The sequence below is a fragment of the Rissa tridactyla genome, chromosome 2 (genome assembly GCF_028500815.1).
Source record: "Rissa tridactyla isolate bRisTri1 chromosome 2, bRisTri1.patW.cur.20221130, whole genome shotgun sequence".
Classification (NCBI taxonomy): Eukaryota; Metazoa; Chordata; class Aves; order Charadriiformes; family Laridae; genus Rissa; species Rissa tridactyla.
The window spans coordinates 157,764,908-157,779,540 of record NC_071467.1 but is presented as its reverse complement, the minus strand read 5'-3'; the positions used below and the strand labels follow the sequence as shown (position 1 = coordinate 157,779,540).

At 41.9% G+C, this 14,633-nt stretch overlaps 1 protein-coding gene across 1 annotated transcript in view; it reads right to left on the bottom strand.

The window, feature by feature from the left end:
• Positions 1–1,587: 1,587 nt before the first annotated feature.
• Positions 1,588–14,633, bottom strand: part of PTPRN2 (protein tyrosine phosphatase receptor type N2) — a 663,063-nt gene continuing 650,017 nt past the window's right edge. Inside the window, exons 25-26 of the mRNA XM_054190602.1 lie at positions 11,736–11,809; positions 1,588–6,309 (exon numbers count right to left, since the gene is read on the bottom strand). Coding sequence (XP_054046577.1) covers positions 6,238–6,309; positions 11,736–11,809 — 146 coding nt within the window. The 3' untranslated portion in view covers positions 1,588–6,237. The remainder of the gene's footprint in view (positions 6,310–11,735; positions 11,810–14,633) is intronic.

The window sequence follows — 14,633 nt, the reverse complement described above, 5'->3', positions numbered from 1 at the left end:
TGCTCAGCACGCAAAACAGAAATACCAATCCCATCAGCACTGAAGTTTTACAACAAGTTCTAAAAATAAAACCCCGAGGAACTTTGGGCAACTTGAAAAGCTCCTGGTTTCTATATTGTATGAGGGGCTGCAGTAGTTCAGCTGGGAGGAGCAGCAGCTCTCTGGATGCTCCAGGCTGATGCTCAAACCCGGCCCTTTCTGAGCCTTACCAGCAGCCAATACCCAGTCTGCCGTACTGAGCTAGAGCCACAAATACGAAACCAAAAGAAAAGAAACAACCAAAGTAATGTCCCTTGGTGGCAGGTGGGACTGTCCTACAGTCCGAGCACCAGAGAGGGCCAGGCTGCCTGTATTTGTGTAGCACGAAGCAAAAGCAAATGCTGGCTGCATGAATCAATGTATGTACAACCGATGGCTTCCGTGTTTGCCTGGAAGATACATAATGCTCCAGTAGTTATATAGTTAAATGTATCTCTCTTTTTGTCCTCCATCTGATGTTACCAGAGGCTTCAGAAAGCTATCTTAGAGATGAAAGATCTCCTAAATTACACGACCAGGCAAATAGCTATAATGGTGCATATATTTTGCTTCCAAGATGAAAGTCACCTTCTTACACTGAGAAAGGCATAGATATTAAAACACGCAACTACATAAACAAGGTTAAAGAATGTAAGACGTGATTCTTCTGATGGGAAGGGAGTGAGCTGGACCAGCGTGGTTTACATTTTTCTAGTTATTTCCAGGTAAGCAGCAAACTATTTTAAGTCTTCTTCAAAACACAAGGGAAATTTTAACACACAGTACAGGACCATGAAAATTGCCATACTGGGGGTGTCTAATCCTAAAGACCGCCTCTGATAACAGCTAACAATAGATATTTCATGGAAAGAAACCTTCATATAATGGACAGTGCTTATGGAAAAATTACTTCCTGTCCCTCAAGGAAAACACTGGTTATTTTAGGCTGTGCTTATGTGGGAACCTTAGGCTTTAGTCCTCTTAACCTTATTTAATATAACAGTGAGTATTTTCCATTCAAATACTGCTGTATATCTCACTACTATTTTAAAACTATAAATCCTTGGGCAGCCTGGACCACCCATGATGTGACGCCATGATCCACCAGCCTTCCCTCCCCCCCAAAAAATTTTCCTGCTTTAAATATTCCTGCAAGAGGGTATCATTTATTCCGTTTGTTAACTTGTACACTCTGTGACACACAACAGGCCAAATTTTTTCACTTCATGGTTGTACCAGAAGGGTCCCTGTAATTTAGTAATTTTTTTTTTTTTCCTTCTTCACAGGAGTCCGCTTCGATCGAAATGTCGGAAGCTGCAATGTTACAGGCCACACACGTGAGCCAGAGGTGGCTGCAATCTCTTCTGCTCAGAGCAGATTAAACGTGGACCTCCAAGGCGTCAGCAGGACGTTTCTGTCCCTCTTTGTCAGCCCCGTGTGCCCACCTCCGACATTCAGAATCCAACTTTCCAGCAAAGGATGGAGGTATCGCTCCCCCCCCCAAATAAAAGCAAAGCACCAGCTGGTAATGCTGTATGCACGATACCGTACTCCACAGACAATGTGACTTTATTGGCAAACATGATTTTTACAGAGGTAGAACAAAATACTTTATATAATCTTTTTTTTTGTTGTTGTTTTTAAAACTATATACATATGAAGAATATAATAGAATGACAAGAAAGAAAAGGTTGTAAACAAAACAATATTATGCCATCAAATACAGTACAAACAGCATGCAAGAACAGCTTCAAATGAAATCTTGCTGGTGTAACTTTATTTTATTTCTAATGTGGTAAATGAAGAGTAGTAAAGAGTCATGCTCTAATTGGATTTAGTATGCCACAGCTCTGCAATTTTGTTTTAATTATTTTTTTTTGCTTTTACAATAAACCAACAGGATAGCTTTCTTTTCACTGTGGTGGGGAATGCTTTTGTAATGCCCAATGTAATCTTAACAGAAAAATATAATAATCAAATCTACAAAGTGTACCCTCATTTAAAAAGCAAAACCATAGAAACTGTACAGTTTTAAAAAGCGAATTATCTCAGCTGCTTCTTAAGAGAATTTTCTAAACAAAGAATAAAATATGCAGAATAAAAATTAGGAGAGCTATTGTTCTGTAACAAAGCTAATCAAATACTTGTTTTCTATTCCAATAAACAGCTTTTTTAATTAATGACTATTCTGGAAATTATGAAGTGGGCTGGGTTTTATTAATGTTCCACTTGACTAATAAAGCATGAACTCCTTACAGGTACTATAGCTGTCATTCCCCTGGGGATGGATGGAGATTGGTTCTGCATGCATGCTAGAGACAGGAACAAGGTTTAGTCATTGGTATAGGTTTAAAAAATATTTTAAAATGTTTTAAACGTTTAGTAGCATCTATAAAAATAATCTTGCTTGTTTTGCTACTGGATTGAGATTTGGATATGGGGGATTTTCTGCTGAAATTCATTCTTGGCCCTCATGATTGCCAAGGACTTCCACCGCATGTTACCTGGGCTGCACCAGGTCCCACAGATGATGGTCGAGAGCAACGGTTAGAGCTCACACCTGAAACATGTGAAGCCAACAGAAAACCCCACACTGTTTGCCTTGTGGCCAGGGCTGAACCTCAAGGATCTGGGCTTTAGGGAACGGTGCTCTCCTGCCCCTCCATCCCTCTGAATCCCGGCCCATGTCATGAGAAAGGTGAAGGCTGGAGAGAGCAACTGTGTTACTCCTATGAACCATCAACGCTGGTGACAACCACCTCTCTGTCCCTCTTATCTGCGCACACTGTGACTACGTAAATGTAGGGTTGGTCAGGTCATTGCCCTGCTCAGGGCCAGCAGCTGTGTTCACTGCTGTGCCTGTGGGAAAACAGAGTTCTCTCCCTCTGCCGCAGGCTTTGACCAGCCAGGAAGGAAACCGTGAGCACTGGGGTGAAATCGCCCTCCTGCAGCACCCCCCCTTCCTTAAATGTCATTTAAAGAGTCAACCACACAAACAGCACCTGTAGATTCATTTATCGTTATCAAGAACACCAGGATGGTCAATATTAAACACATGCTGTTTATGGCTACGTGTCAGGCACCAGCCCATGCTTCAATTGTAATGAGTTTACTAAAGATCCAACAAAATATTGATGAGGGAAGGATGGTGGATCTCATTCGACTCTGGGCTCTCAGATGATCATGGCTTCCAGGAAGAATCTCATCTCAACCTGCCAGTGAACACGGGGCAGGTCCCACATCCAGCACAAGTGGCCACGGGTGGCCTGAACAACATCCTTTGCCAAATCACAAGGGTTAAGTTAACTGTAGTGAAAAGGGTAAAAAAATATCTGCCCTGCATGAGAAATCAATCTCTGTGGCTTCATCCATGGCTTTGGCATCTTCCTGGGAAATGGATTGTCAAACCCCTGGTGTGGCTGAAACCTGCATTTCACTAATAGACCCTGCAGCAGATTATCACCCCCAGAAGCAGGGCATTTATTGAGAGGTGCGAGCAGTATGCCACCTGCACAGACAAAATACTCTGCGTGGTAGTTTACAGTCAACAGAATAAGCCTGGCACCTCTTTGTGGAAGAACTGTACAAAACACGGCTGAAATAACAGGATTGTCAATCACATTCAGTGGGAGATACTCTAACCCACTGAGTAAGACCGCATCTTTCTGTTGTGTAAATTGGTCTACAAGTATGAATAAAACAATACATCCCTGCCCCATTAGCCTTGGGAAAGATTAATGCCCTCTAATCTACGCTAAATAAACTCCAAAGCACGAAGAGCAATATTTAAGTCCCACACTCAGCTGCTTGTGAATTAATAGGGATCATCCTGAAATTGCTATTATGAAATGCAAATATTTGCAAAAGAACAATTAAAAAATATTCCTGAAGTGCAAACGAAAGGCTTGTCAGCCATGTTTGTGGTGTGCACAGGGACAGTCAGAAGGCGAACGCTAATGAATCCCAGGGCAGAAATCTGTGCTAAAAAACCATTAGCCCATTGGCAGTAGGTAATGGCACAGCATCCCATGCTGGGAAATAATTCTACCCGATAATCGGAGGGCTTGGCTTAGGATGCCCTAATTTTGATTCTTTGGACAGTTAGTTTGGCTATAACTACCTGTATTTTCAGAAAGCTGCAGTACATGGCTCACAGTAAATCTACTTCAAACACTTGCTGATACTGCTCAAACTGATCTCATCTGCCCTGATCTGCAATTTTGTGTTAGCTAAAGTAATAAAAGAATCCTGTTAAACTTAAATTATCAAATGAAAAAGGCAATTTTCTCATTCATACTCCATTAGTTTTTTTAGTTATTGCTAGGAAAGCTCTAAAATGCTGAGGCCATAAAATAAACATGTGGCTTAATGTACAGTATGTGTACTTAAGAGGATGATGGCATCTGCAGTAACTGCTCTGTACTGCTACAGTAATGGAATGCACAAATTAAGCAACAGCACATACCAAGTATAGCACACAAAAATGTATGGCAAAAAGTAACAAGCCTTCTGCTTTTTTTTTTTTTAAATAACTCTTTAATTGCTGAAAAGAAGAAATCACCAATATCCACACCTACAACACAAAATTGCAACGTGGTTGATTTCGATAGATGCCTGTTGCCTCTGTGCCAGCAACACTCTGTGATATTGTCCTCTTTAACATTCCACTGATTAGAAGTTTATAAAAGCTTCCCCTTCCCAAATTAAATTCAATGATATATTTTCCAGTGCTAAGTCAAACAATTAGCCTAATATGCTTTCAAGCACACAACACTGTTAAGATTTTGGAAGAAAAGCACCCCAGATTCTTAAATCACGGAGATGTAGGATAACATATGAAAAAGCACCCAAGAATTTACTTTTGAAAATGAAATTAAGAGCCTAGATCACTTAGGTACCTTTGATATTTTTAATCTCAGGCCCTCCATTCAAACATATCGGAGTACTTTCTATCAATAGTTTAAATTCCTTCAGAAGAGTACCATAACTAAACCTGTGAATGCACATAAGCAAGATTGCATAACCAAACCATTTACAGACCTATTTTAGCATTACTTTGCAACAGTAGGCATTCGGATTTTGAGAACACAAGGATCTCGGAAATTCAACCTGTGTGCTTCTTTATCCCTTAATGGTTGGTTAAAATAGGTATCGTTCAGAACAAGGAGCGAGCAGAGCCTCTGCAGAAAGGTGCAACGAACGTCTGGATCAGACAAACTCGATGAGAATCACAAAATGCAGATTGGAGGGTTCTCCTGCAGCCAGGCTTTTACAGAAATATATTTTCCTGGCTAAGAAGGATGGCACAGCACAGTTTTACAAAGGGAAATGCAAAAATATAAAGAGGAGAGTCCCATTTTTTTCCTCAGTAACCCCATAAAATCAACAATCTGTTTCCATAACAGCTCTGGACATTTACCTGACGGCCGACAGGGCCTTTCCCCATCACCCGAGGTGAGTCTACGCTCTCCTGTTCCGCGCTGTCAGTGGTAGGTACATGGTCAGAGTTATTGCGCTCGTTAGCCCCCAGCTTCCCATTAATGTGACCAACTTGTTCTCCCCAGTTGCAACAACTGTGCAGGCCTATTTACTTATAGTTCAGATTTTCTTCCATTCATGGCACAAAGCTGAAAAGTAAACAACAGTTAAGAAAACATTTGCTTGCCAAAGCCCAGCACGAGAAGGTGCAAGCTCTCTTTGGCAGAGCCTGGACCCGTGTTTGCTCACACCCTCAGCGCTGTTTCATGCTCCAGCTCGGCATTGTATAGGAACAATCACCATCCTCTTCAGTCCCTCCCTCTCATTCAGCCTTTGAAAAGTTACAAAAATATAACAGAACACTGTTTTCTGAGACTATATTGACTGCACTAATTACCCACAATACTGTATATTTGCTATTAAGAACATGAATGTGTGCTTTCAAAGTGTGACATTCAGGGCTTTGAGGATGTGAAAGGAATTAGATGGATTGTTCTGTCACTTAATCCGAGGCTTCAATGTACTTTTAAAAATTTGTTTAAAACCCCAAAAAACAGAATACACATTTTAACTGTTGAACTTTTACCAGCTAAAGGAGTTTGTAAGGACCCTATCACTATGTGGTTACAACAGAAGATACACAGTTAAGGTCAGGTCACGGTTTCCAAGAACATTCACAGGGACTGAGGATGAGGAAAACGAGGGACGGATCCTGCGGGAACCTTCGGGAGACTGAGCTGCTCACTGGGGAAGCGCCTTGAGTATTGCATTCACTTCCTCGGCAACCGCTGTCAAAGCAAACTCAAACTGCTCCTGCGGAGAGAACAAACGCATACTCTGAATAATAAAACGAAACACTTTCCAAAAGCCTGGTGCGCTACTCTGCAGCTGAGCATCCTCAAGACATTGTTAAAAATATGAATATGCAGGATGAACTGTACACTGCAACAGAAAGGAACAAAATGTTCCGGGCTTATTGATGCCATATAACATGTTTGACAGCATCTTGAAGCCGGAGTCATTTTAATGGAGAAAAATGTTGGTAGCAGAAACTAAGCTATTGGGACACAATGATGTATTGCAATTGTGTGGTCAGAAGGGTTTGGGAGTAGTTGATCACCAGCCGTTTCCTTCTGACACAGAGATGGAAACTCGTTAACATAACTGAGATATGAAATAGGTGAGATGCTGCAACACCGAGCCTTTGGCTTTTCTCAGGACCGTTTCTAGTTGAAATCAGCTAGAATCACCTTATATCTACTGTATAAAACACTATCTGCTTTTTGGCTTGCCTATTGCTGTTCTTTTTCAGCCTCCCGTTTTATCGGCCTTTCTGCACTCACAAATTACCTAACCATGTTTAGACCACTCCTATTTAAGAAACACTTGGGAAGGCTTTTCTCTGCTATTAATTAAACATAATACCAAAATTACTAACAGGCCTCTGTGCTGGGTTGGCAGAGGTGTGAAGGACACAGCCATGAATGGCCATCTCATCTAAGTGCAACCCTAACATGCTCCTGAACTGTCTAGTCCTACAGAAGGACAAAGGAGCTTTACTTCATCAAGGTTAACAGGTGTTATATTTTCTAAGCAAGTGATTTTTCTCAGAAATTTAGCTTACTGAAATATCCGACAGGATGATTTGGTGTTTGCAACTTTTCAGATGAGAAAAAAGAAACGTGAGCAGTTTACTCAGAATATTGGCAAATCAACGACACCAGAGAAGGACTGTGGAGAAGTTCCTGGATTTTCTAGACATACCCCAGCGATTTAAGCCAGCCAGGATCAAGAGCCATTGAAGAACCAACTTTGAGAATGGAGGTTTGAGATGCACCCTGCAAATCATCCTGAGATCACGGCTGGGATACTATCTGTGTCTCCAATTAAGAACTTGGTGGTCTGGTAGGTACCTCCAGCCCCTCGGTTTGCCCCGCCAGGGGCTGTGCGGGATGGTTGCAGGTACGTATGCAGCAGTGGCAGATGGCTGCAGAACACAGACAGCCCTGAAAGGTGATTACTGGACTAATAGCATTCATTTTCCACAGTGTTTCACTTTACTGCAGAAATCTGCAGGAAGGATGAAAGAACAAACTACAGATGTGTGAGCTCATAGTTCAGAAAGGCAGCTGACTTCTGACTCCTGCAGCTCAGTGCCAGTCTTCTCTGCCTTGTCTTACCCCACTGCAGAGACATCTCCCATGCGGAGATGCCTCAGAGAGAAGCAATGATGGGCACAGTTCCTGAGCAGAAAAAGAAGAACAAAACTCGGAATAATTTCTCAGAGACACTGACATTCAAGAATTTTGCGGTCTGCTTGGTGCTGTCAAAGCGGCATCCTTGTACATTCACTGGACTGCAGCCAACTGTTTTTAATCAGACATCAATTCACCCTAAAGAGTAGGACTTGTCCTCATTAGGCACAGAAAATGGTGTATATGCCTGCCTGTGCCTCCCCGCACTTCCCAAGGTCTCTGCAATTAAAGAAAAGACTGGAAATGCTGGTGGCAGCCCAGGAGCAGCAGTTGTATTTTAACTGGAGCACACTGAATGCGTGAGTGGAGCTGGAGGGCAGCAGAGGCAGAGAGGGCCGTTCATCTGGACACGTTGTGCCAGAATCAAACCGGGTGCTTGCACCGGCTCAAAAAAGCTGCAGGAAATTTGGGCTGATGCAGGAGAAGCGCTCGCCTCCAGGAAAAAGAGCCTTGGCAGGAAGAGCCGTCAGCTGCTGGACCCCATCAATGGGGGTCCAGCCCATTGAGGTGAGCAGCCCGGGGAAGGGTGGGAGACACTTGAGTTGCGGCAGGACAGGGGCAAAGCGGGTGCTCCCAGGATGCCAATGCTCAGCTGTGAGCGGGACAGCTGATCCCCGCCGCTGCCAGTCCTCGAACCACGGGGAGGACAACAACAGAAGAGGCTGATCTGAGCACGATGGGGTTGACACAGTGATGCAGCCAAGTTTCAGAGATGTGCAGATGTCTCTTCCAAGATGTGGGCGTCAGTTTGGGAGAAGGGAAGCTGCCCATGGTAATGAGGCTACCTAATGTGCTCTTCATCTGAGTATTTTATAGTCAGGAAAAGCTCATAAGATTGGGGACTACAATACTTTAATATTAGTCACGTTGCTGAAAATAACTTATATTACTCTTAAGTTATTCATGGAGCAAATCTGCCCTTTAATTTTGTTGGTCTGAGATGTGTTCACCTTACTGAGAAGACCTGTCAGGCTGGAGACCACCTGGCCTGCCTTTACCCCTCCCGGAGGGTACTCCTCACGTGAGCACAGGGCACCATTGCACCGCCTGAGGAAAAGTGTCTGTCTTGCCTAAGGACCATGGACCGATCAACGTGACCTCCAAAGTTCAGTATGGATTTTGGAGACAGGTTGAGGGGAGACCACCAGCTAATATTAGGTGTGACCCTAAATTACTGAGGCAAAACAACTTACAAAGCATAATCTTTACAGCCAGAGCTCAAAACTGACTGTGAGACACTGCAGCAAAGGGGACAGCGGCGCGGGCACATGAGATGTGCGAGGACTTGGTCCTCCTGGAATGGCACAGCTGAGCTCTTCCCCTGCCTTCCTCCTGCATAATACGCACAGGCGAAATGCAGATAGTGCAGCTTCCATTGATGTGTATCACCACCCTCCAAAGAAAAGCTTTTACACACCTCCCACATCTTCTCATGAGAACAACCAAAGTTAAACCAAATTTATCTCAGTAATTCTTAAAGGAGCTCAGTTTGTTGTTTTCTACAGCTACACTGTCATTCACATATGTTATTCGCATATACAAGATTGACTGGAGAGGAGCTTAAACCTCTAGCTTTGCCTAGAAAGCAGAGCTAGACAGGCATTTTGTGGTGTTGGTCCACTTATAATGCAAAGGTGACAAGAATATATTTTATAAAAAATAATAAACTATGTTTCATTAAGTCTACAAACAAATATTCCCAGAAAAAGAGAGTACATGTAGCATATATGACACAATAAAGGACCTTAGCTAAATATTACAGATTGTGAGAGGAAAGACATAGAAGGAGAGAGGAAAAAAAGGAAACATATATTTTTCCCATCACAGAGAATACGCTTCCTCCTTCATTACTTTTTCCCCTCACATGTGGCATATCAATTCTATTTTATGATTCCCCCGCAAAAAAAAATAACAAAACCCACAAACCCTCTATTATGCTTCTCAGAAATGCAGAATGTCGTTATGATAATTTCATTACCATTTATTATATATAGTGCTTTTGAATTAAAGATCCCTTCCAGAACACAAAATGTTGCAAACAAATCTTTCACATGCTTATTGGAAATGTGGAGCGCTGCCTGCTGGAAGCAAAATAACATTGCTGAAGTAAGTTGGTGTTTATTTTGCCTAGGGATATTCTGTAATTGGCATTTCTAACCTGACTTTTAATCCATTGTTTTAAATTACTCCAAGAGTCTAATATTCCTCATTTGTATTCAGTTGGGAAAGCAGAGGGGTTTGTTTAAATCCATCAGAAAAATTCTCTGGGGATCGTGCATTGCTAGCATGTAACCAGATATTTATAATTTGCAAGACATTAGCTTGAATAAGTGATTTGGGTGGTTTTGAGAAAATGACAATGATGGAAGAAGAAGCACAAGGAGAGATAAGCAATATCCTGAGAAAATTTTTCATCCTGGGTGAAAACACGGGATACGTTTCTTTTCTGGAGCTCTTCCAGATAAATGTTTGGATGGGAAAAACACGTCTTGAGTGATATTTTCATGGGACTCGGATAACTATTTCTGTGCTAAGAGAAGTTGTTCACAAAACCTCATTCTTTGCTTCTGGAGCTATGTTTTTTTCTTTTGTTGAAGGCAACAAGCTGTAATTTCTCCACCCTGAGAGGGAAACTGGAATCTCAGCTTTAGATTTCTGCAGAGCTGCCATCTATTTTGCATGCATTTACAGAGTAGTTCAGGACTTGCATCTTCCCTCAGAGTAAATATATGTGACATTGGATACTGTGTGATATAATGCATTCTTCTTCCTGTCTGAATAATCAAAGTAGAAGAAAGATTTGTGCAATTTTATGTCTTACATGCAGATAAAGAATAGTTAGCTTTGACTGGCTCATCTTAATTTTTCATGCACTTATTTAATTGGCAAAACAATAATTAATGTCCCCTCAACTGTTCTCCTGTACCACCTCTCTTAGTATTAGTGGGAAGATAAAATGATTAGGAAGAGATTAAAGAAAAGTTATGAAACAATGATTCATTCCTGCAAAACACATTTATTTCACCTTTGTCCCTCAGCAATTTCGACTCCCTAAATGCTGCAGACTTTCCTATCAGTTCCAGCGTGGCCAAGACAGACTGCTGTCACATTGCTCTTGTTACTCGGTTTGGGGCTGTAACACTCACTCGATATTTTACAATGTCATATACAGATCTATTTGGTCTCCATGCCACAAACGAGTTTCTTTATTGTCATATTTGCAGCTCTTAACTTGCAGCAAATACCCCCAAATATCATTCCATACATCACTGAAATGGTTAATAATAGACAGCTTCATATCTTATTTAAGGCACTGCAATGACACCATCAGCTATCTTTAAAAGTTTTACATTGTGGAAAAATGTCAAAACTATTACAACTGACAGGAATTATAGAGTAATACCTCACCAAAGGGTACAAATACAGTCACCATGCTACATCCATAAAGGACATGGCTTTAGGTACGATGCAAGCTCTTCCGTTCAAAGAGACTAAAAATGACTCGATTTCCTACAAAACTGTATTTCCTTTAATTCAAACCTTTTTTTTTTCCAGACAAAAACCAAATGCAGCAGTTACATTCTGTCTAATGAGTTGAAGCTTTAAAAAAAAAATTAAAAATTACATGCACAGTTAAGCACAGATACTCTAAGAAAATAATCCATATTTCAGGATGAAAGCAAGAACATTCTTTCAAATGCACATTTTCTTTAGTAGGCTATAGATTGTTGTCTTGACTGCCCTTCATATATGGTAATCAAGACAGATGCTAGAGACATTTACAAGAAAGAGCAGTAAACACCAAAGAAAGTAGCCTAGATAAATTTTCAGCATAAATAAACCTCAGTTGGTAGGGAGCCAAACAGAGTAATCAGCAAGCGACCTGCGTTAAATTAGGTCATACCCTCCCTCTTCTGTCATGAAAACAACTACTGTGAAAGACCTTTAATGTATTTAAAATCCCAGTGGATTTATTGACAGTACCTTTGTCTGGACCATGCCTGGTCTCTGGTCCCTCAAGTGCTCCAGGGTAGCAGCAATATCAATCTCTTTAGCACCTGCAACAAACCACAAATTGGGCTGAGTTCAGAGCACAAGATAATCCATGCTGCATCTGTCAATCTCTTGCTATCGGGATCCCTTTGGGCTAACAGTCCAATTGAAAATTATTACATCCATCTCTCAGCAGATTTGGCAGGCAGCTGCAATTTTTGTGTTCATATAGAAAAATAAGAGGTTGGGGCAGCTTTTATTAACATTAATTCAAGAAAAGCCAGAGAAAAACACATTCTTAAAAATGCCTCTATACCTAGAGCAGAATATATTTCACAAAACCTAAGGGTCTGTTGTGGCAATGCGACCCAGTGCCCTTTTGTCACTTCTAAGAGTATGCACTGAATTAAGAGCCCGAACTACATAAAGATTTACACTGTTAAAACAAGATTTAGGTGAACTTTTATCATCTGCAGCTGAGATGCAGAAAACCTGTCTGTGGTTTCCTAGTTCAGGACCTGCCAGACCATCTTGCTGCGTGATCACCGTTTCAGCCGGCAAATCTACGACATTTTCTTTAGGTTATACTCGGGGTGTCTGGACACCGCTGCTCTGTAGCGATCGGCAGTACCCGGATGCAGAAAATAGGCACAGGGAGCCTAACTGCTGTGGGGACTGGCTCCCTTCCTCAGTGCAAAGGGAGGTGCTTTCTTTTCAAACATGATCTATGGAGAGCAAAACAAGTCCTTTCTTATAATAACCCAGCATTTCTTATAATAACGCAGAACCTGGAGAACTAAAGGGGACAAGGAGATGCTGATTTCCTCCTCAGTTTCCTCAAGTTTAACGTGTTTCAAGACCACCTTTCCCATTCTCCATAGATGCCTAACCAGATACATGGTTTTTTGAGGGGACTGAGAGAAAATCAGGATTTTGGTCCTTCCAGTGTGAACTCCAAGAGTAGAAGCCTGGCTGGAAATCTTTCGAGCTGAGACGTTCAAAAGTACTCAAAAGTACTCAAAAGAAGTACAGAACCTAGCTGTCTCGCATCTGTCCCCCTTCTGCATCTTGCAGGAACATCACACAATGCCAAAGCATCAGGCAGATGGGCAGAGGGTCACCCGAGCCCAAGTGTAACTGCCCCATCTCCTCTTCCCTGTCCCCTACAGCTCTGGACATTCATGCATTCTTCTAGGGCAGATGTGGGTCTGTAGCCTCCGAAGCTCAAGAATTTGCTGACCTCAGGTCTCTCCTCTTTTGTACATACCCTTTCATCATTAGATCAAGGACGGGGACCAGCTACATTCGGAATTCTGCTCCATTTTGAAGGATACTCCATGGTGCGCTCTAAAGACTACCGTGGCCCTTCTGTGTGCAATTTGGCAACCGTTTTCTGTTGCCTGTCCCTGTGAATCTCCTGGCCCAGGCTGTGCCCATTTGCGACCTCCTTCTGGAGGCATTTAAATCCCCCCAATTATTCACAGGGGTCTTGGTGCCTAACCTGGAGGTGATGCACCCAAAGCATTCCTGCTGCAATAGCTCACTTGTACGCATCTAGAACACATATTTGTTTAGTTCCCAGGACTGGATTTGCAGGATGGGGCCAATGCTTATCACTATTTCTACAACTCTTGCAATTTAAGGGCTTAAGTCTAACTGTAATTAGGGTAACGTCAATGTAAACATTATGCACCTCCTCATTTACCCAACTCCACTTTATAACTCAATACCATCTTTTCAAAAGTTCTGAAAGGCAACTAAAAGTAAATGATTTAATTTGGTTTCCTTTGATAAAAGACATGAGAAGATATTTAAAAATAACATCAGGTCTAGAAGAATAATTGATTTGCATTACGTTCTTCATATCGATGAAAATATGTTCTTCAGCTGTATCAGAAATAGAATGGATTAATTCAGTAAATGTAACAGTGACAACTCAGAAAAGGTATCTGACAGATTTTTTTGCTAATTACCACAGGTTGGGGCACTGTATGGTTTTTGCTTTTTTTTCCCCTCTACACATATTGTACAGGAATTTACAGGGATGAGCTTTGGAAAAAATAGAAAGGTTTATTTTAAAATAAAAAAACCCAAACCTCCTTACAATGGAGCAGAGCAATACATACTCACATATGCTGTAAAGTCTGATAACAGTGACAGTAATTATACCTTAAGTCTGTCGCAGGTTTTGCAGTGGCAATTAATCCAGAAAGCATCAGTAAAGGTACACTCTTTGTAGACCACAGCACTGGCGTAACACAGCAGCTCATTTCAGTGTTTAGTCTCACGCGTGCACGTGCAATTAGGTGGGATTTTCCTGTTCCACCACAGATGTCCATGGGAGCAGAGTTGTGCGAGTACCGCACACATTTTACAGCCTTACTTGTGGCCTCATTAGATTACCAGGAATTAAAATGTCCTAGTAGCATCTTGGCTCAATGTAAGAGGAATTCTCTCTTTCAGAAATTAAGATAGGAGAAAAATTTAAGACACCGACATCCACGCATGAGGTTAACCAGAGGCCTGAGCTGGCCTCTGAGGTGTGCTGCAAGGATGAACCCAGAGATCCTCCCAGTGGAGGTGCCAGGTGGGCTTCCCCATGGCTGCAAACATGTATGTGCCCCCTCCAGTAGGGGATCGTCTTAGTTTGAAAATACTCTAGCCCTGGGACAAAAAGGGAAAAGGTTCATGACAAGACCGAATAACACTCTTTAACTGCCAGACAGGCTTCTGAGCTTACCTTCAAAAGAGTTAATTCCTCCATTCCCGTGATGCAGATTGCAGGCATTTACTAGCGAACTGATGCTTGCTTTTTTATCATCGTTAACAGAATGACATGCCTAATAGTATGAACAACGCCTGATTATAAAATCCTGATTTAGCAAAACA